Raw genomic sequence first — 23,522 nt, forward strand, 5'->3', positions numbered from 1 at the left:
GCATGCGGCCCAGATTTTCTTGACACACAGACGGTCCTTGTCTGTGCGCATTGTCAGCACATGTGCCTACTGTTGACCGTACTAAAAGAGTATCAGAAAGCAGTCGAAGTGAGCATGCATGGAACACATTAGTATTCACTCTTGGCCAAAAGAGTATACTTTGGGCCTACAAGGAGAGTAATAAATTATTTTTTTTTTTTTTCTCCCAATTTGGAATGGCCAATTCCCAATGTGCTACTAAGTCCTTGTGGTCACATAAAGTCTGCCAGCCGGACTGAGGACGAATCCCACTTTGAATCTTATCATGTGGCTTGTTGAGCACATTTCCACGGAGATGTAGCGTGTGTGGAGGCTTCATGCCCACTGCGGCATCCATGCTTAAATCACCACACACCCCACTGCACATTATAGTGATCATGAGGAGGTTACCCCATGTGACTTTACCCTCCCTAGCAACTGGGCCAATTTGGTTGCTTAGGAGACCTGGCTGGAGTCACTCAGCACACCCTGGGATTTGAACTAGCAAACTAGCGAACTCCAGGGGTGGTAGCCAGCGTCTTTACCACTGAGCTACCCAGGCCCCCAGGAGAGTAATACTTGACATCACTTACATTGTGGGGTTAAACCGATGGTTCTCATGAAGACAATGTCTTAATAAACATTCTAAATAATAAAAATGTAAAAGTGCAAAAAGATTTCTGAGAGTGTTAGGTTTAGGGGATAGAAATATCATTAGCTCAGTATAAAAACAATAAAAGCTAATGGAAAGTCTCCAGAAGTGTCTGTAAGATGTATGTACACTCATGCAAGTTCACATTACCATGACAGACATACTGAAACACACACCGTCACTCAAGTGTGATAAGTTGTCTAGTATAATGACAACTTGTCATTGTTCTCTTGTTTGTTTTGATTCCCAAGAGTCTCTCTTTACTCTTTTTGACTTTATTTCCCCATCTCTTTGTCTCCTATTATATTTCTCGAAGGTATAATCATCAATCATTGATGCAGTGATAGATAACTAGATATGCCTTGACCTTGGTATTAGTGGCATTACTTTTTCTTCCCTGTCTGTCTTTCTCTGTGTGTGTGTGTGTATGTGTTTGATTTCTTCTGCTGTTTTTTCCCAGGCATTTCAGACTAAGCTGTCAGCCAAGTATAACCTGTTTGTGGGTGCATGTATGTGTGTGTGTTACTTTAATTGCTCTGTAATATGAGATTCTGTGAGAAAGAAAACACACATGCATATACACACAAACTGTTTCTGCATCACTGACCCGTGACTTATATACATGCACATGAATTAAAGACACTGATATTGTGCTCAGTGTGTGTTGTGTGTGTGTGTGTTTAACGGTGGTATCCTGGAGGAGCTCTGGTGGAATTCATACCTTTCATCTCACACTCATACAAACACAATACTCCTGACAGGGAGTGGGAGAGCAAATATGTGCATGTAGACGAGAGAGAGACAGACTTGACAGAGAGAGAGATGGAAAAAGAGAGTAAATATGAGCATTTCTAGGTGTCTGACTTTCCTTGCACCATAAATGTATTCTGCCCTCCATAGCAACAGTTACCACAGTGTCATTACTAGGGCTGGGTATTGATACAGATTTCCCGATTCGGTTCCGAATCACAAGCTCTTGATACAATTTTGATTAGATTCGGTATCGATTTATATGGGAATATTTCAGTTATAATATCCCTTTTACAAATGAAAGAAATTATTTTCCAGTTAATGCTGTTAATTATACAGGGGACCTTCTTTCTAGGTACATCACGAAAATATTAATTTGACTAAAAGTTTTTCATCATTTTGGTCACATTTTGGCTTTTTAAAAATCAAGGTTCACACGGATCCTTAAAAAGTCTTAAAATGTCTTAAATTCAGCTTTCCAAAATTTATGGTCATAAAAAGTCTTAAATATCTTAAATTATTACAACAAAGGTCTTAATTGTCATTTATAGAGGTCTCAAATTTTGGGGCGGAAAGACAGGAATCGTGATATGAACTAATGTGATTATCAAACTTCAAAAGAATATGATTTAATTAAATAAATGCATGCTCTGTGTCCTTCAGAGTGAAAATGCGGCACTGTTGTATTTCTCCAAGCATGCGGGGGCTTGTGAGTGTTTCCAGCTGTTGCAGAGCAGTTCACAATCATTAAGTCATATCGGAAACTTATGACAAGCGATCACTAACGATCAACTGTTGATGATGATGATGTAGTAGTGCTGATGAAATATGACATGATTATGTTTACTTTTAATTGTTTATATTGTAATACGTTGTAGATTATTGTAGGAGTGCACATGTTATTTTCCTTATCTGTTTGAATGAGCAGCTGGAAGCAATGAAGCACAAGCATTTCAAAATAAGAGTCCCTGGTGTATTTCAGCCTTTAAAGTTCAAAGTTCTGCACTATGTATCAAATCTTTTTTTTTTTTCTCCCCTGGTTATTAGTATTTTGGTTGCACCATAAAGTGCATCTGGAATTTAATTCAGTTTGGACTCTTGTAGCCTCTGTCTGGCCCTCCACATCACAGGAAGGAAAGACAAAGAACATTTAATATAGGCTACCAATTTTAAAAACTATTGCAGATTAATTGCCTTTCTTTCAACACATTATCATATCAGCAAAATCCTATATTGGTTGACCTCTAATTTGTATTTATTTATATAATGGTACATAAGCCAATTTTAATGTAATATATTTGTGGAAAACATGTCTTGAGTATTTTTAACTTGAGTTTTACTGATAAGCAATGTTAAGGCTATGTTGAATGTTTCTGTTACACTTTTGTAGTTTAATTGCATAATTTGCACTATTTACAAGTATTTACATTGATTTGTTAAACACGTGCTAAAACCAGTACTGTCTCTTTAACAAAAGCCATATATCTGTAAAGAGCATCTGTAAATGAGTGCATGTTAGCGAGAGAAACTCATCCATGCTTTGCATGATTAAAATTACATCACTGGTGAGTGAAATCTAAATATTTACCAGCCAGTTGCCAAATATGAAAATGTTAGTCACATTGCGTGAAATTTTCTTTCATTGTAGTGGAGGGTTGCACAGAGAGTAAAAGATTGAACTTGGGATTTAAGTATCGATATTGTTCAAATGAAAATTGCGACGCATCGGAAAATCCATATTTTTCCCCACCCCTGGTCATTACATTTCAGAGCACATGGGTTGACTAGTGTTAGTAAATAATACCATTTAGAACTAAAGTGAGGTTCTTATACAATTATAAATGAAATTATGATGCTGTACTGTATGTATTCAGTTAATATTGAGAAATACATTAATTGGTTTGAGGCATTTGCTCCTGCACTTAAAAATATATAACATTTCAAAAATTCATTTGAAGTTATAGAAAAAAGCAATTCCAGTGTTATGGAAGCTACTTTGAAACTGTAGCTGCTACATGTAATTTAAAATAGCTAAACTACAATCCAGCTACCCTTCTGAAATGTTTTTATTAATTTTTTTTTAGCTATCTACTACTAAGTTACTAACAAAAATAGCATACAAATTTCAAACAATTTAAGGGGGTGAGGACCTTTTAACAATATAATTTGATTATAATATATAATTATGTTATATTGTATCATTTATTTGCAAAAACAGTGAGCAACTACATTGATAATATAAAATGTGAAAACATAAAATAATAAGCTAATTTAAATAAGTAGATCAAGAATATAGTGATAAACATCAATTTTATGCATTTTGTTTATTTAGTTAGAAAAGTAAGTAATGTCGCTACTTTTAGTTAGTGCCCAACGCTGAGAAATGCACGATTGTATTGTAATTATTATATTGTAGTTTGTCACAATATTGAATTGATAAATTGCTACCAAGTATCAATTATTTTTTATTATTTTTTTATTATTAATTATTATTATTATTTGGGTTTCAGGTCTTTGGCATTTATAACAAATAGTGCAGCTTCTAAAGTTGGTTAAATTGCAAAAAAAAATACAAAAATAAAATAAATAATAATAATAATTTCTTCACCCACGTACATTTATAGATACAAAATATCCTGATGGCTAAAGTGAACATGTCAGACCCGAACAGATGTGAGACGTCTGTCCACACTATTAAGTTTGATCCAGTCCAATTAAAAAAGAAAAAACTAATCACAAGATTTTGTGTGTATCGCTTTCGCAACAAAAAAAGAATTGCAGAATGTATTTTATTGTGAACCATACATGTTATTCTGCTGTGGGATCACTGGTGTTTTCCCCCCTGTGCTACCAGCTCCAATCCTAGATCAGGGCAAATGAAACTGTTATGACACCAGTAAACAGAGAAGCACCAAAGTTCTATTTCAGAATCTGTCTGTCCACATGCTGTAGTTGCAGATCTGGCTAGTTGACCTTCAGCCTTTCCTTGAACTGGTGAAAGTAATATCATTGATAAAGGCCAGCTGAAGAGATCGAGGAGGAGATCAGGAGACAAATCAAGTGAAAGAATACTTTTGTCTGCTTGTGTGTGAAAGAGAGCTCTCACATCTTACCAAGCCGACTGATAAAACTAAAACACTACATGTCAAAAGTTTGTACACACCCACTAATTTATTACTATTTTACATAATTTAGAATCAGACTTAAGTCATCAAAACTATGAAACAAAATTAGCTTATATTTGAGCTTCTTCAAAGTAGACGCCCTTTACCTAGAATACAGCTTTGCACACTGTGGACATTCTCTTTACCAAATTCATGAGGTGTCCACATGGGTTGCTTTCTAAAACAGCACTAAAGTAATTTCAATATATGGACACTTGTGGACAGCTTTCCCTCACTATCTGGTCCAACTTTATATTTTTCCACAAAACTAATTCCAAGCATTTAATCGGCCTTTATTTTTTAAGATAATGAGAAATATCGATTTAGTCAACTGTACAAACTTTTGACTGCTAGTGTAAATGAGTTTGTGTGTTTCTAAATCTGTACTTAGGGGACAAACGTTTAAATTGAATTAAAAATAATTAGATTTAGCTTTATTTTAAAGCAATTAAATGTTTATGGTATGTCCCCATTTAGGTATCTGGGTAAAGGCTTACATTTATTTGTGTGTGAGAGAGAATTTTTGGTGGTGGGGGTTCTGCTATGGAGATTCCTCTTCTCTTAGTGTCCATTCACTCATTTCTCTCATTCTCAACAAGATGCCCAAGGCTCTGTCTGTTATTTGAGTGTGTGAGTTTGTGTGCAGTTGTTATTGTGAGTGGGATATGTGTAAGCTGTTGCTCTCTCTCGCTCTCTCTCTCTCTCTCTCTCTCTCTCTCAGACAAAGAGCCACTTGTCGGAGCTCTGCTTTGAGAGTGGACAATCACATGACCAACACACTCTATACATATACCCCACGTCTCCACGTTAAGAATGTGTGTGTGTTTAAAGAGAGATAGGTGACTGCAATTTCCACTTGGTCTCGAAAACATAAGTTTCAAGTTTTTTCAATTTTAAAATAAGGTCTGTGTGCGTTGTGTATAAGAGCTGCCATTGCTGGGCCATTGTGGATGTAGACGTAATGCCAAGACATGTGATTACAGACCCTTCTCAGAATGTTGCTGCTTATGTGTTAAGAGGTGTCTGTGTCTATGTCTCTCTCTCTCTCTCTGTCTCTCTCTCTCTCTCCCCCCTCTCTTTCTCTCTCCCTCTTGAATGAGACTGATTTGCATGGCTGCTGTATTCAGTATTTAATTGGTGCCATTCAGTCCTGGTCTAATCCCATGTTCACTTGTTTAAAAAAGCGAGGAGGCCCCTTACTGAGTGTGTGTGTGCGCGCCACACAGTGAACACTAACTGAAGACTGGGTATCTGTATATGAATAATTACTTTTACATTTTGAATTAAGATCTCTTCCCCACTCTCTAATGTGCTACTTAATGAATTTAGTTTTTTGAGCAGGAAACAATCTCAGAATTGTTTATTTGCTCAGATCAGTTTTTTTCTTCACACACACACACACACACACACACACACACACACACACACACACACACACACACACACACGTTGGTTTGGCTATCCTTATGAGGACTCTCCATAGACATGATTTTTATACTGTATGAACTATAGATTCTATCCCCTAAACCTAACCCTCACAAAAAACTTTCTGTATTTTTACATTTTCAAAAAACATAGTTTAGTATGTTTTTTAAGCGATTTGAATTATGGGGACATTAGAAATGTCCTCATAAACCACATTTATAGCATAATACACTTGTAATTACCAGTTTGTAACCTAAAAAAGTCCTCGTAAACCACTTAAACTTGCCCACACACACACACACATACACACACCTACACACACACACATAGACCTAAACATCTCAACTTCCTCTAGGAACAGGAAACTTATTTAAACTGATTATAAATTTGATGGTGGGGGAGATCTTTTCAAAAGCACTAATGTGTGTGTGGGTCTGTGTGTTTTAGGTAGTGGGCTATTATTTTTAACCTCTTTTGGGCTGCCCCCCAAACACACACACACACACACACATACACACAAACACACACACACACATTGGCAAATAATCTATCTCAGGTCCTGCTTCTGAAATTCTCAGTTTTCAGCAGCTGCTGATTTGACAGGAAGTGATGAAGTCTTTTCTTCTGAGTTGAGGAGGTCAGATTCCTCCTCCTCCTCACTCGCTTTCTCTCTCTGTTTCTGATTTGTTCAGTCATAGGCAGCCGTCAGAGGAAGGGCATAAGTTTGACATCTTCATTGATGGGGAAAAAAAGAGGGATCAAAAGAGAGATCTAGAAACAGAGGGAAAAAAGAGAGGGATAGACAGGAACAGGCCGCAGACAGAGGCAAATGTCACAAAAAGAGTTTACCCCTGCAAAACACCTTCAGTCATGCAAATCTCTCATTCTCTCATGCACACACACACACAAACCTATATACCCTAGTGCCGCATGTGAATGCTCCAAATTTGCTTTAATCAAATTCTGGGAGATTTGATAGAAGTCGGTAAGCTGTAATATTTACTCTCTGTCTGGGACACTGACGAGTGAGGACCATTCATGACATTCTTAAATTCTTAAAAGTGACGTGTTTGTTGGTGTTAAAATACTTTCTCCTATCCCAGCTTAAAGGGGTAGTTCACCCCAAAAATTATTTACACACCCTCATGTTGTTCTAACCTGTATGATTTTCTTTTTTTAGGTACTATGAAATCCGTTTTAATTTTCTCCAAATTCAGTTTTATTTTTTCCCCAAAATTTGTGTTTTCCATTTTTTTTATTCTGTGTTGTAATTGCATTTTATAATAATATGTAAAAAAAAAAAAAGTATTATCAAACGAATTCATAGAGTTTTAATCAAATGAGAACAGAACAATTACTTTTCAACATAAAATTGGATTATTATTATCAAATGAAAAGCTTCTATACAGATCCTCACAGCACAATCTAAAGCTCAACATTGTTTTTTTTGGTCAAACACTTTACTATAAAGAAGTAATATATATTTTTAATTTCATGCATCTAGTTAAATGGAGCTTTTATTTTTGTGGAAAAACTGATGTTTTTGACGACAGCTACTCATCTCCATAAAAGCAGTTCACTGTATGGCCTAATGTGCTTCTTCAACCACAAAAGGTTGTGGATTAACTATATAAATATATAGTCTACATTTACTCCGCATTTCACAGTTAATAAGTGCTCTGCTCTTTGTCATCTACACATACACACACACACACACACACACACAGAACGTGTATGATGTGTATGATGTGGTGTTATCAGTGTATGAGCAGCCAGCTTTACACATTCATTTTGAAACGCACAGCACATGCAGACTCTATATTTATTTAATTAAATCTAACCTTTTTGTGGTTTAATCATCACACAAGGACATATAACAATTTTAAATTGATTATTTGTGTATTTATACATTCATTTTTACCCCAAATATGTCAAATTCTGTGACATTGCACATTTTATTGTTAATTCCAGTTTAATGACTGGATTTCACGATTCCGTCTGTTTTCAGCATCTGGGATATCATAGGACCCTATTTTTTTCCCATAGAACACAAAAGAAGATGTTAGGCAGTACGATTGTCTCAGAAAATGTGTCTCATTTTTATTTTTGTGTGAACAATCACTTTAATATGCAGAGACAACTGTAAGTAAGCCATTTTTAGGTTGGTCTCCCTGAATAATGAAAACACTGTGGCTCTGCGACGCTATCAAAACATTGCTTTTTTCTGTGTTTTTTTTTGTTTTGTTTTTGAGATTCCCAACCAGCCTGTCATAGCAACATTTGCTCAACCAATGGCGTGAGTTTTGGGCATGACTGTCTTTTTGGACAACCAACGGCTCATGGCGGCAGTGTTTAGGAAAACAATTTGTAAACAGTCTGTAAGGGGGTAAGGGATGAACAAGGAGGAGGCGGAAACCGGCTAAACAGTCTACTTTAAGTTTAATGATAAAACTCAACATAAAACAAACATAAACGCAGACACACATGCAACGCAGCCGCGTGCGTCTCTCGCTCTCTCTAACTGGCGCCTCCGGCTAGTCTTTATTCCCCTCCCGGCTGATTAGCTCGATCCAGGGCTGGCCCGGAAACCCCTGGCATGGTGCACTCCCCTCTCTTCCTGGAGGGGGGCGTTGCCCTTCCGGCCGTGCCTGCCGGCAGGTTTTCCCCACCTTTTGGAGCCCTGGGAGAGATGAGGGGAGGGAAGGGGAGAGGGAAAGAGTGAGGCAGTGCAACAGAGAGAAAGAGAGGAGAGAGAAGAACTTGCTCGCCGGCTCCCTCCCGGCTGATTAGCCCGATCCGGGGCCGGGCCGTGAGAGCCTTGCCCTCCTCCTTGTCACACAGTCACTAATTGTGCGGTTCTGTTTGGTCACACTAGAGGTGCAGATATTATACACTTTATCCTGAACAATCAAGTTACAGTTTCTTCTGGGTTTTTTAAATTGTTTTTTATTATTATTATTTTTTATTTACTTATAAACTCTTCTTATAAATGACAGTGTGTAGGTGTATGTTTTAGTAACTGCAGTCTGTGTGTTCTTGTTAAAGTGTGTATCCATTCTCATTGTTTTTCTTGTTTGTCTTTTTGAGAACATAATTGTGCTTCTCAATGGCCATAATCATTGAGTCATTATCAGAGCTCTCAATAGTGTATATACCTCACACAAAGTATGATGACACATACAGATGGAAATCCTTGCTGCTGTAAATGGTTTTTGTTGCTAATTCATCTGTGAAGATGTTTTATTATTATTATTATTATTTTTTTTATTGATATGTGTGCATTAAAGTAGTAAACAGCCTGCGCCTGCGGAAATATGAATGAACATCAGAGCAGAAATAAGCATAAGTATTACATTATACTGAGTATTTGGGTTTCATTACAAACATATATCAGAAAAATGAAAGCTTTAATGATTTCCATTAATGTGTTGTTTTTATATTTGGTGTGTGTGCATGTCTTTAATAACAGGGTGTGTGTTGTGTCTGTGCATATGTTATTTGTCATTTTAGGGCATTGTGTGTTTGTGTTTTCGTCTCTGTGTATGTCTATAGTTTTAGGCCATGGCTGTGTGTGTGTTTGTTTGCATTTGTACTTAAGTGCATGCAGTTAGCAGTAAAGGGCTGTGTTGCAAATACAATCATCTCTACTTACATACAAACACTGGTGCACACACCGAGAATGGATTAAATATTCCCTAAATGTCAGAGCAATGCTGATTGTCACATGAACAATAAATTATAAACTGTAGTAGATGAAGTGAGATGCTTCTCTTTCCCTGTCCAATAAGTCATAGTCAACAGATATCTCCATCCACCTCCCTCCTGTCTTCTCTTTCCTCTCTTCCTCTAATATTTGGAATTGTTTTTTGTTTTGAAAGGTGTTATTAAGAGGAAAAAGGAACAGTGATGCTCCCTATGTACTGGTTTGTGGAGGATTTTGGCAGTCTAGGAGGGTATTTGAACTCAAGTTTTTCCGCTCATGGTCATGGGGTACAGAAGGATGCAGATTCTGCTGAGAGTCTGTCTCAGAATTTATTTTGACAGTGTGTGTGTTCTTTCTGTTGCAGGTTTGTGTTGGGGAAAGGATTGGTGATTCACCCAGAGATTGGGGACAAACTGGATATTATCTGCCCCAAAGGGGACATGGGGCGGCCGTATGAGTTTTATAAACTCTACTTGGTGAAGAAAGAGCAGGTGGAGTCCTGCAGCACCATACTGGACCCCAATGTACTGGTCACTTGCAACAAACCAGAGAAAGACATCAAATTCACCATAAAGTTCCAGGAGTTCAGTCCAAACTACATGGGGCTTGAGTTCAAACGCTTCACAAACTATTACATCACTTGTAAGTAACTAAAACTTCACTGCTTAGATGGGTGTGTGGATGTGTCTTTCTAACCTGGCTGCACTTTTGGGAAGAAATAAATAGCTGGAAGTTCATGAAGAGATAAGAAGAAATAATGTCTTCATTCTCTTCAGAAAATGCTAAAACTTGTGTTGTAGGGTTAGAGTTAATCTATAGTAATTATAATGGGCTTTCTTTTATGAACAATAGAGTTCAGTAGGAAGTCCCCATTTAGCTCACTAAATATTTGTGTGTGTTTGTGTGGTGTGTGTGTGTGTGTGTATGTTAACATAAATGGAGACATTCAGGGACATCAATTGGAAAATCAATATATATATACATACAACAGTTAGTTCCGGTCCTCGAATCTGATTGGACAAGAGACGTTCCATGAGCACTGATGGTCTGACACCATCAGCACTCATATGCTTCACTGTGTGTGTATCACTCCGCTTGTTTTCGTGCCGTTCTAAACTAAAGTGTAAGAGCAGTGCATATGTGTTAAGAGCTACTGTTTGTCTTTTTTTTTACATTACATATGTTAGCCAGCAGGTGGTGGCAAAAGATCATTTTTGTGTGTAATATGAGCCAGTTGGTGACGTGAAGTGAATCCGCGTCAGCCACTGTTTACATTCAACAGCACTCCGTGATCGCTACTACACTACTAAAGCTAGGAAATAGCTTTAAACGGCTTTAAACGATCAACTTCAGCATTATGGCTCATCACAGCTGAGAGACACAACAGACTGATTGATTACAGAACTCAAGGCGCTTACTTCTTACCGGAGTTTCCACATTGGATATTGTAACACGTAAAAGGGAAAGGAGGAGGCAAGAACCGGCTTGACAATATAAATAATATTTTAATAATAAACTTAAACCAAAAAAGACAAATACACACACAGGTGTCAGACAGCTGTCCGTAACTCTCTCTCTGTCGCACTGCCGTCTCCGGTCGTCCTTATCCCTCTCGGGCTTAATCAGCCTTATTAGGGGCCGGGTGTGTGGAATCACAACCCAGCCCCACCCTCCGCCCTGCCACAATCCTCCCTCGTTCTCTCAGGCCGGGGAGCCCCATCTGCTGGCAGGTCATCCCTGTCTACCTGGTTCATAGAGGGGACAAGGGGAGGGAAACAATATTAACAAAAATGCGGTACCTACACCCTGTAACAGGGATCGTACAAAAAAAAACAAAAACAATAATAATATTTAAAAGAGAGGGAAAGGCCAACGTGGAGCAGCAGCGGGAAAGGAGAGAGAGAGAAAAAACAACTTACTCGCCGGTTCTCCGATACGCCGTAGCCTGGTCCTCGGCCACTCCTCCACCCTCTAGTGGACGACAGCCATGCCTCACTGGGCGGAATGGAGGTAGTCCTCCAGCCCCTGGCGGACGGAACGCCCCGCCACATTTTCGGTGGACGGAAAGGGTCTCCCCCGCCCCTGGCAGCGGTCCTCCCGCTCCTCCCCTCGCGGTCGGCGGCCATTCCTCCGCTCTCAGGCGGCCAGGCTCCTCCATCCCCCGGCGGATGGCCGCGGCTGCTCCGTTGGGGTGGATGGTAGTGGCGAGGACTCTACTACAGCGCATCCCTCCTCCTTCCTGGATTTCGGCACCAGTGTAACATGTAAAAGGGAAAGGAGGAGGTGAGAACCAGCTTGACAATATAAATAATATTTTAATAATAAACTTAAACCAAAAAAGACAAATACACACACAGGTGTCGGACAGCTGTCCGTAACTCTCTCTGTCGCACTGCCGTCTCCGGTCGGCCTTATCCCTCTCGGGCTTAATCAGCCTTATTAGGGGCCGGGTGTGTGGAATCACGACCCGACCCCGCCATCCACACTGCCACAGATACACACTGTTTAAAATGGTGGAGAACATTGTGGTTTCTATAGTGAATGACTCTAGCGCACCGGCTACCGTGAAATAGAGAAGAATACCCCCACTTGGACGGCTATTTTTCCACTGAGAAAGCTGATCTTCAGAAGGATCTCTGTTTGGGTGTGGCAACAGGTGATCACACATGCTCCGTCTCTCTCTCTCTCTCAACACACACACACACACACACACACATCCATCCTTGTTTCACAAGCCATGATACTATTTCTGAAGTGAAATTACTAACGGAGGCTTGGACACATCATTTGGTTTGAAACAGCAACGGCAGATTCTGATCCGTCACGTAAGAAAGTAGTTCCATGCACAAATGCATAAAAATTTACTTGTTCATTGAACTGTTGTATAAAAGCAATATCACACTCACAATCGTGCTATATGTCCCTAAATCAGCACTGCTGTGATTACCTATGGCACTCGGCCTGTGGCCTCGTGCCTGCTGCCAAATCACAGCAGTGCTGATGTAGGGCCATATCGCACTCTTGCTTGTTTTAATACATTTTAAAAGACTTAATAGAGGCATACATTTAATAATTGGTCCTATCTATATTAAATATATGCTATATATATTAAATAAATAGTTAGGACAATTTTTTTAAATAAAATTCCACTGACTACAACAAAACTCATAATGTTTAGGCCTATCTTTAACTAAGGAGTAATTAGTTTGGGAACTGCACTACACTGGTCTCACTGTATGTTTCGAGCTATAGATTCAAAAGAACCGGCTCATCAGTGTCATTTGTTCGGGAATCAGACTACAATGGTTGCACTGTATGTTTCTGTAACGTATGCTGGCTGCTGGCAATGATGAAGACGAAGACGATGATGAAGATGAGAACCCAAGTGCAGTTTATTTACAGAACGTGAAAACCAATAACCCTGACTACAAAACAAAACATGAACATGGACTAGACTAGACTAGACTTGACTATGACTTGACTTGACTTGACTTGAACGTGGCCTGACATAAACATCTACATTCACATTCAATACTTGACAACCAGACAATGCAAACATGAGGGCTTAAATACAAGACATGGGAGAACATAAACCAATGAACAAACAGAACTCATAACAAGCTAATTAAACAATAACCCAATGAAAACATGACACAAGAACATTGAGGGAAAACAGAAATCACATGACAAGGGAAACAGGAACACATGACATGAACCAGGAACTAGAATTTCAAAATAAAAGACATGAATCAACACAATACACATGACATATCCCCCCCACTAAGGGGCGGCTCCCGACGCCCCAACACAAACAAAACACGTAAAACATGACATAAATTCAAAGTTCTTTAGGGAGATGCGGGGGGGGGGGGGTGTCTTGAGGCGTGGGGCGTGGCGTGGCAAGAAAGGGCGAGGGGCATAGGACCAGGGCAAAGTCCGTGGGGGGTGAAGCCATGAGAGGCTCGATGGGCGGAGCCATGGAAGGTGGAGCCATCAGAGGCTCGAGGGGCGGAGCCATGGAACGTGGTGCCCGGAGAGTAGCCGAAGACTCGAAGGGCCAGGGTGGAGCCAATGGCAGGGAGGACCAAGGCGGTGCTGGAGGCTCAGAGGAGCAAGGCGGAGCTGAGGGATCGGAAGACTGAGGTTGAGCCGGTGGGACTGAGGACCAAGGTGGAGCTGTAGGAAAGGAGGTCCCCGGTGAAGCTGCCAGATCGGAGGGACGAGGCGCAGCCAGAGGATCAGAGAGCCAAAGCGGAGCCAGGTGACTGACAGACCAAGGAGGAGCCGGAGGGACGAGGGACCCCGGCACAGTCGACAGGCTGAAGGACCGTAGTGGAGCTGAGGGAACGCCGAGCTGAGGCAATGTCGAGGGACCGACAGGCCAAGGCGAAGTCCAGGGCTCAGAGGGTCCAGGCCGGATCGGAGGGCTGAAAGTTCCCCTTGCCTGCTCAGGAGAACTAAGGGTGGGTGTAAGAGTGGGAACCAGCTCCAGGTCCCACTGCTCAGGTGTGGCTGTGACATGGCATGGAGCAGGCTGAGGTGTTGCTGTGACGTGGCACGGAGCAGGCTGAGGCGTTGCTGTGACGTGGCACAGAGCAGACTGAGGCGTTGCTGTGACGTGGAACGGAGCAGGCTGAGGCGTTGCTGTGACGTGGACCTCTGGCTCGGCGGCGGCCATGTCGTGGACCTCTGGCTCGGCGGCGGCCATGTCGTGGAACTCTGGCTCGGCGGCGGCCATGACGTGGAACTCTGGCTCGGCACCAGCCTCCCCCACAGTGAATGGGGAACCAATGAACCGTAGGGCGAGGTCGATATATTGAGCCAGGCTGAGGGAACTGCGACCGCCAGGCATCAAAAAAGAAATGGACTCATTCAGTCCAAATCTAAAACAGTCTTTGAGGGCAACCTCATTAAATTCCACCTGGCTGGCTAGACCGCAGAAGTCCTCAACATAGTCCTCCAGGGGTCCTACTAGATTCTACTACAATCCTACTAGATTATACACACATTTCTCAAAGGATTTCTTCTCTCTTCACTAGACAACATTTTACACCTAAAGACTTGCACACAAACATGTACTTTACCGACAAATTCTCTTTTGCAAAGTATCTTTGATCTTCTCTTCATTATTGCTTTTCTTGCCAGTGAAACATAAGTAACCTCATAACCCTAAGTACATCGGGAAAAATAATAAAGTATTACTGGAGCCACTGATTAATCATTAATCCAGAATCTTAAACATCTCTCAACATGTTTGTGGCAGACCTCTGCCTTTCTGCAGGAGGAGGAAGTGGGGACCAGGTGAACACTCCAACGTAAGACTTTAATAACACAAACTATACGCTTTTCAGTGTCTCAAACATAAATTTGCTTTTCAGCACAACAACAAAACACACATAAACAACAGCCTTGCTTTTCAGCAGTCACTGTAACATCGACACACATACACACACAGCTCTGTGTGTCTCCTCTCCTTAAATACTCCCGGAGCTCCTCACTGCAACGCGAGACCTGTGTGGCGCACAGGTGGAACTCGTTCACCACTCATCTCCCCGGCCTCACTCTGCCCAGACGCCGCTAGGCCACACCCAGCTCGCCACAATGCTCTAATGCAGCATAGATGCGGACTAAACTTTCAGAATATGAGAAGACAGCAGGGGAGAGCAGGAGAAATGTAACACTCTTTCACTTCGTCCGCTCAGTGTGCGCACCCTTTTACCCCTCGCTCTTATTTTAACTCTTTCCCCAACGATGGAGGGGGAGTGAGAAAGAGGACACTTTCAGTCAGGCATGTCTCATTGGTTGTCTTGCCTCACTGAGTTCTTGGTCTCTTGGCCATGATGCCCAGACATGTCCCATAATCCACTTCACCTCTAGTGACCCATCACCACAACTACACACAGACACAGACTCAGTAGCAACCAGTACCTTTATCTTGCTCTGGTGAACAGGATGGGTCTGGTTAAAATAATTTTGCTGAAGTGTGTGTGTGTGTGTGTGTATGTATGTGTGTGTGTGTTTGTGTGTATGTGTTTTGGGTTCACTGATTTTTGCTGTCTTGTCATCTTGTTTCAACCAGTCATCTGCTGAGTTAATAACTGTTAAGCGTGACAGTTTCACACACAGACGTACATTCCTCATCAAAAGTTTTTCGAACAGTGTTTTTATAATGCTGTTTGCTTGTGTGCTGTTTGGTATGTTGCATTGTTGCTCACTTAAATTGTATACATACAGTGAGTTCCTGGACTGATTGTAGTTTGGCATCAGTTTAGATGCAGTTTAATGTAAACCTCCCATTATGTGTATGTGTGTGTGTGTTTGTGTGTGTGTTAAATGTAAGCAAGATGTCTGCAGTCATCTAAACTGACCACTAACTAGAATCCTTTTAAAATGCACACAAATACTTACACAAATACACAGAGGTTTCAACAAAAGCATATTGAACTAATTACCCTTTCAAAATTCCCAAGTCAGAAAAACAAGCAAAACAGCATTTCTCTCTTGGGGCACTTGCATTGCTTGTGGGATAGGTTTATGATGTTTTAATTATCAATGATATTTTTGTTAGCATTACAGTTGATTTAGAGTCATTGTGTGGTAAACCACTTTCATATGGAGGATGAATTTGTTTCTGATCATTTAGCACTTAACTTGTTCTGATTATTTCTGTTCATTTCAGAGCAGTTACATGCAGCTGCTGACATCACTAATACTACAAATTCATTATGTGTCACCTACCCACCCCCTTGAGCCTGCCTGCCTTTCAGGCTTGACAGTGCTTTTTCAGTTGCCACACACTCCAGGTGTTTTTGATCCATTCACGGGAATCTGCTGTTCCTCCTGTCACTATATTTGCCTCTTTCTGTGTGGTGTCGAGTGTCTCTCTACCTCTCTGCCATTCCTGTATCCTCTATTATGTGGCTGTGTTGCTTTCTGTCACTCTGACTATTGCTCTGTTCCAAAACCTATGAGCTGCCTGCAAAGACAACATTTTAAGGTATCATAGGCATGCTCCCGACACAAACGCTGTTTCTAAAGGTTGGCAACTTGATTTTGTTGCTAAAGCTGCATTCACACTGCCAGTGACACGCAGCGACAAAATGACCTCATCTCATTCATTTTCAATGAGAGCTGGTGACTTCCTGTGACACATGTATGTTTTTAATGTGTTTTTAATGTGATAGAATCGCTTACTAACCTAATCTGTGTAACGTTATATCCAATATTGCAACTTTTGTCATGACGATGTAATACCGGTAAATGCCATAATGTCAGTAAATCAGTGATTTTATCACACTAAAAACATGTTAACATGTATAATATTTACTTCATGTGGCTATATTTTTGTAACATTATATATTTTAACATTTATGGACTGGCCCTACTAATTTACATTGTAAGAACCTTACTGTTACCATACTTTTTACTGTTTTTAAAATAAACAAGGGATGAGATTAAATTATTTTCTGTCTCAAATGCTGTCGATTGAGCTTAACTTCTATTAAACCTGGAGCATTCCTTTAAAAATGCATTCTTTTACCCATTATTTGCATGTGCTACATATTTTCATGATTATCAGAGAATTGTGATGTTAGATCAGTAACATACTAACATCACACCTTTTTTTTAAATCGTTTTTAAATCACACTATTTTGTGGTGCACATAGTTGCTGCCTATGTAGCGTGTTCCAAGTCGCTTATGAGGTTCCACATCAAATAGTATGCTGTCTTAGAAGGCAGCTGCTCATGTGGGCAGTTTGCAATGTGGTAGCTCTCTTAAGCTTTGGAACAGAGATTATGTTTCGTTTTCCTGGAGAGCTGACCACTCATCATATCATCATACCACCAGATTTTCCCAAACACCACTCCTCATTCCATTTTAGGAAGAACTGTCATGCACTTTGATTTCTCTCCTTATAGTTCACCAGATTCAGCTGTACCCTTTGCATCATCTGCAATTTCAATATACATATCAAAATTGCACTACCTTTCGAGACAGGTTATAATTTAAATCTAAACTCTAAATTCATACAAATTATCAGTTTATCCAGAAGGCTGCATACGTCAATATGTAGATGTTTCCTACAGCGGTTCAGAGCACTGGCTCGAGAGGCCAACCCAGCTACTGAAATCCCTTCTTTCTTATTCTTTATCTGTTTAACTATTTGTCAAATCGCCTCCAGTCTGTCTACAGAGGTTCTTTGAACTACCGGGTCCTTGCTAACGTCCCTAAGTTTCAGCTTCCAAACCATACGTTTTAACATTCTCCTGTCAAACCATTGCTAAGTTGTTAGTGCAAGAGTTATGGTGTTTATGCTGATGTTAATTCAAGTGCTATTCAGGATTCGAGTCCTGAATCATTTCCCCCTCTTTTTCTCCTCCATTGTCACGTTTACATCGCTGCCATTCATGCATTTAGCTCTGTATGAGGTGTTTTTATTGTCAGGGTATTTCTCTTTGGCTGAACTGGGGTCACTAAGTCTGTGCTCAGTCAGATTCTGTCTCTGTTTGTAATTGTGAAGAGAGATTTTTATGGCCTGATTTGATTCCAGTGTGTGTTCCAGAAAGACACTGGCCTTGTCTGATCATCTGTTTCAATTTTGTGAATTCATTAAGCAGTACTGGTCTGAAATGGATCCTGGTTAGTTGTTTGTTGGCAGAGAGAATGTAGACCAGGGATGGATTTGAGCTCTCATGATGTTTAGAGCTTCAAAATGAACAATACTTTGTGATGTTAACTTTAGAAGCATTCTGAATTTTAGAGACCTGGTCTAGACTTATAGCAGTGGTTTCCAAACTGGGTGCCTGCATGACTGGCTAGGGGTGCCGTGGAATCTCTGCTCAGTTCAATATTTTAATACCCACTAATGTTAAAAGTACAGCAGTACCGAGGAATGACTCAATTTGGTACTTCCCGTGGTTTGACTTCTGTCAGCCACTTTCAAACCCTCACAAGTGTATCTCTGCTTGTACTCTATAGGGCGTTCGTGTCTCGTGGTGAATGCAGCTATGCGTGTGAACAGTCAAATGCGCTTCTCTGTCAAAATGCCACACTTAACGCAATATTAGTGTAAACAGAGCTGTTAATGTATTATGCGAGTGTAAGCAGACAGGACAAAAATCTTACATCTCAAAATATCCGATTTGTCTGATGTATTAATACAGCCTAATAGACCTTAATAATAATCAAACAAAAATATTGACAAGAAAAAGAGAAAAGCACAGAAAAAGCACTGTCCTTGGCTGGACAACTTTAGTAAATTACCATGACAGGGCTTCTCAGTCAAAATCTGACTGCATTGAATCAGTATTAATGTATGTCTAATAATCACAGTTAAGATTATGTTAATAATTTAAGTAGTTTTTTTATGTTTTTATATTACATTTATATATATATATATATATATATATATATATATCTTTAATTGCTTCCGTTCACTGAAAAGCCTAAAGGGCTATTTACTCTCTATTTTAAGCTATTCTTACCTAAATAACACTTCAAGGCTCCATTGTTTTTATTTAATTTGTTAATACTACTACTAAACTATATTAATCTTTTATTATAAAATGTTTTTAGTGTTTTCAACTGCATATTTGTTTATTTATTTATTTTTTCAGTGGTTGGGGTGTCGTGGGGGGAAAACACTATAAAGGGGTACCCTAGTTTTAAAAAAGTTTGGGAAACACTGGTTTATAGTCATATTACAACGGGGCTCATTCAATAAGAATTTAGAGTCGGAACTATCTGTTTTTTAAATCAATCTAACCCTGCACATTTTCCTTTGTTTTTTACTGATTTAGAAACCATGGATGAAAAGGATGAATAATGTTTGACATCCAGTTACTCATTCATCAAGGTTTAACCTCTGCAATAGAATTTTGCTGAAAGATATCAAATTGTCAGAAAAGATGTGTACGTATGTACGTGTGTGAGAGGAGCTGATTTGAAAAGCATGAAAGTGGAAAGAGTACCGTCATACAGTCAAGGGAGTGCTAAAATTGATGGAAAGAAAAAAGCGAGGGATGAAAAGTGAAAAAATAGCGAGCAGTCAGAAGATTTTGTGATTATCGCTGCATGAAATGCACCTAATGACCAGATGAGGAGGAGTGTGTTACTGCTTGAAAGGCTTTAATGGTTTATGAGATGTTTTCAGGATTAAGGGAGTTAAAAAGGGCTCAATTAAAGATTGTTTAGGGTCAGCTTGTCTTCCATGTGACAGTGTTGAGTGTGCGTTTCTGAGTATGTGTTCGGTTCTGTGTGTATTTTTGTGTGAGGCTTTGTCAGCAACATATGATTCTGATTTCAGACAGTCCAAGCTTTGAAGTAATTCTGACCAAACCACTGCACCAGTGTGAGTGACTGTGTGTGAGAGAGAGAGAGTGTGTGTGTGTGTGTGTGTGTGTGTGTGTGTGTCTTTGTGTAACCTCTCACCATAACTGTCTCTCAGGCCACAGCTTAAGTATGAAAATGAGTGGCTTCATTTCGCTGTGGTCGCTCTGGGGTGAGAGAGGTCAAATATCACATAAGCTGTGTGTGTGTTAGCTGCCTGATTTAAACATTACCTTCAACATTAAAAAACAAACTAAGAGCAAACGGTTGATTTTAGACACTGTAATGTGAGAGGAATTTGGAATTTATGTAAGTAAAAAGTTAAGCTGAGGCCAGTCTTATTAGATTTTGTCATGAGGCAGTCAGTGTAAAAAAAAAATGTTTATTAGCATTGTTGTTTGCTGTTTTAATTTTTTTCTGGCATCAACTGTATAGCCACTCAGTTTTACTACAAATTTTTCGTATTATACATTTTTTATTATTGTTTTTAATGTTTCTTCCTGAGATCCACTTACAATGTTAGTAAAGTATATTTTGTACTGTTGTTTAAAAAAATATATCGTTTTCAACTGCTTGTTAAATATTTAAATTATTTTCCTGCATTATTTTAAAGCAGTTCACTAAACAATCCATGCTGAAATGCGTTGCTCAAACTGTTGAACAGTGTTGAGACTGAAATATGCAGGGGCCTTAATTTAAAATAAGCTTCAGCCACTCGTGTCTGACATTAGGATCTTTCAGAAGGATACACAGAGCATCGGGTGCTACCAGGTTTAGAAATAATATTATCAGTATCACTTTACAAAAGGTTGTATTCATTAATTATCTACACAAGTTAACATTAACTAACCATGAACAATACTTTTTCAGCACTTATTAAAGGGATAGTTCACCCAAAAATGAGAATTCTCTCATCATTTACTCACCCCCATGCCATCCCAGATGTGTATGACTTTCTTTCTTCAGCAGAACACAAACAAAGATTTTTAGAAGAATATCTCAGCTCTGTAGGTCCATACAATGGAAGTGAATGGGTGCCAAACTTTTGAAGCTCCACAATTCACATAAGGGCAACATAAAATTACTCCAGACGACTCTGGTGGTTAAATCCATATCTTCTGAAGCGATATGATAGGTGTGGGTGTGAAACAGATCAATATTTAAGTCCTTTTTCCTTCACTTTCACTTTCTCCTTCTGTTTTTGGTGATTCACTTTTGTGCATATAGCCCCCTACTGGGCAGGGAGGAGAATTTATGGTAAAAACTGACTTAAATATTGATCTGTTTCTCACCCACACCTATCATATTGTGTCTGAGCACTTGGATTTAACCACATGGATTACTTTTATGCTCCCTATATGTGGAATTTTGAGCTTCAAAATCTTGGCACCCATTCGCTTGCATTTTGAGGACCTACAGAGCTGAAATATTCTTTTAAAAATCGCCATTTGTGTACTGCAGAAGAAAGAAAGTCATACACATCTGGGATGTCAGGGGGGTAAGTAATTCATGAGAGAATTTTCATTTTTGGGTGAACTATAACTTTAATCCATGACACCTAATGCATTTATTAATGTTAACAACTACAATTTTATTGTGAAGTGTTACCATATTATTTATACTACTTCCTCCTTACTTCCATTGTTTATGTCTAAATGTGGGTGATGTTGATGTCAAACTTGTTTTTTAAACATGGCTTTCATAATACATGAAATAAAGGATATACATTTGAAGTTTTATGGTTGATACTGAGAACAGAACGAGTTAAATGCATAATAAATTGTTATTTAAATTGATTATAGTGAACACACATGTTGTAAATTGTTATAAACAATCATGGATACTGTACCCGAATGTAACACACAAACACGTACTCTAATTCTGTTGAGCCTTGCAGTCAGACATTGGCTGTAGTTTGTGTTTGTGGTATATTTGAACTTTCTGGCAAGTGTACTACAAAAATAAATAAATAAATAAAAAACTACAAAAAAAAAAAAAAAAAGACAGAGTCAGCTAAACAACTTTTAAAGCCCTTTGAGTCAAAAGCATGTGTGTGAGAGAAAACGAAAGAGACAGAGAAAGAAAGCAAAATAAGACATGGAGCACCAGGTGCACCAAACAGAGCAATATTTCTGCAGTGTGTGTGTGGAATGTCACTCTGTCTCACAATCAGTGTATGTATGAATGCGGTTGCTTTAGTAATGGTCACTGTTGCTGGAGTGATGCCCATGTGGATGTCCCTGTGGGCGATGAAAATCAGTGATGCATGATGGGACACACTACCCATGGAGCTAATGCACATAATGAGTGTTTATCTATGTGTGTCAAAGACAGATAGTAAATGTGGGGGCTACATCAGAACACATACTAATTGATGTTTAATTACTTACCATTGTGTACAATCTTTTTGTACGCTTCCCTCGCTAACACGCATAGGTTAAAGGTGAAGTGTGTAATTTCTGGGCCATTAGTTTCACCAAATGGAATTTCAAAAATAATGACTGTTTTCAAACTGGTTTCCGCAAAACCTCCCCTGTCTGCCATTGGTTGGACAAATGGATATTCCTGCCCCTAAACTTACATTATAGGTTGAGCCAATCTTTCTTTGTCAGGCTGGTTGGGATACTCAAACAAATGGAGCAATGTTTTGATAGCACCACAGAGCCACAGTGTTTACACTTTTCGGGGAATCAACCTACAAATGCCAAATCTGTAATTGTCTAGCTCCACGCTTTACCTTTAAATACTGTATATGACTAGGTGAACATGGTCTTCAAAGTCAGTATCTGTAGAATGGGAATGAAATGGGCTTCTGTACACGTTGAATTCTGGGCGATCTGGATTACTGCCATTGAGAACACACACTGCTGACGACTCCATCTATTCACCAAATCCGTCTGAACTCTACCCCTTGCCTCATTAATCGCAGAACACTTTATCCAGAAATGCTTTTAATATGCTCCACATATAATAAGCATAATGGTTTGCGCTGTTGTTTTTAAAATGGTCCAATATGCTAGAATACAGATAGACATCTGCGATCACTAACAGTATGTGCTGGTCATTTTGTGCACGTAAAGGTAATTTGACTGAATGGGTGGTAATGTATATGCTGCAGAGAGAAAGAAAGATAGAAAGAAAGAAAGAAAGAAAGAAAGAAAGAAAGGGAGAGAGACAGAAAGAGAAAGAGAAAGAAAGAAAGAAAGTGGTGGTTACATGATAGAAGCAGTGGCGGACTGGCCATTGGGAGAACCGGGACTTTTCCCGGTGGGCCGGCCGTGAAATGGGGCCACATGGGCCGCCGCGTTATGCAGAACGCACCACAAAACGGGGCCGCGATATGCAGAAGGGGGCAGCGATATGTGGAAAAGGACAGCAACCATCTCCCCCCCCCCCACCCAACTTTTGGGCCGGTTTCTATGTAAAATCCTGGGCCGAATTTTCTTCCCAGTCCGCCCCTGGATAGAAGTGTGGAATTCC

The 23,522-nt window shown here is 39.7% G+C and overlaps 2 protein-coding genes across 2 annotated transcripts in view; one reads left to right on the forward strand and one right to left on the reverse strand.

Annotated features, from left to right (window-relative positions):
* LOC127435384 (ephrin-B1-like) overlaps window positions 1-23,522 on the forward strand; it is a 51,171-nt gene that overhangs the window by 10,985 nt on the left and 16,664 nt on the right. The window contains exon 2 of the mRNA XM_051688821.1: window positions 10,077-10,354. Coding sequence (XP_051544781.1) covers window positions 10,077-10,354 — 278 coding nt within the window. The remainder of the gene's footprint in view (window positions 1-10,076; window positions 10,355-23,522) is intronic.
* Window positions 11,237-12,306, reverse strand: LOC127435395 (uncharacterized). Its single transcript, XM_051688848.1, has 2 exons — window positions 11,632-12,306; window positions 11,237-11,457 (listed from the first exon to the last, which is right to left on the reverse strand). Exons 1-2 carry the CDS (start codon window positions 12,234-12,236, stop codon window positions 11,454-11,456), a joined length of 609 nt encoding a protein of 202 aa, XP_051544808.1. The 5' UTR covers window positions 12,237-12,306; the 3' UTR covers window positions 11,237-11,453.

Source organism: Myxocyprinus asiaticus, chromosome 4, assembly GCF_019703515.2.
Source record: "Myxocyprinus asiaticus isolate MX2 ecotype Aquarium Trade chromosome 4, UBuf_Myxa_2, whole genome shotgun sequence".
NCBI classification, from domain to species: Eukaryota; Metazoa; Chordata; class Actinopteri; order Cypriniformes; family Catostomidae; genus Myxocyprinus; species Myxocyprinus asiaticus.

Excerpts from the sequence above, each read along its gene's own strand:
- LOC127435395 (XM_051688848.1), bottom strand. The coding sequence starts at position 12,236 with ATGTTCTCCACCATTTTAAACAGTGTGTATCTGTGGCAGTGTGGATGG.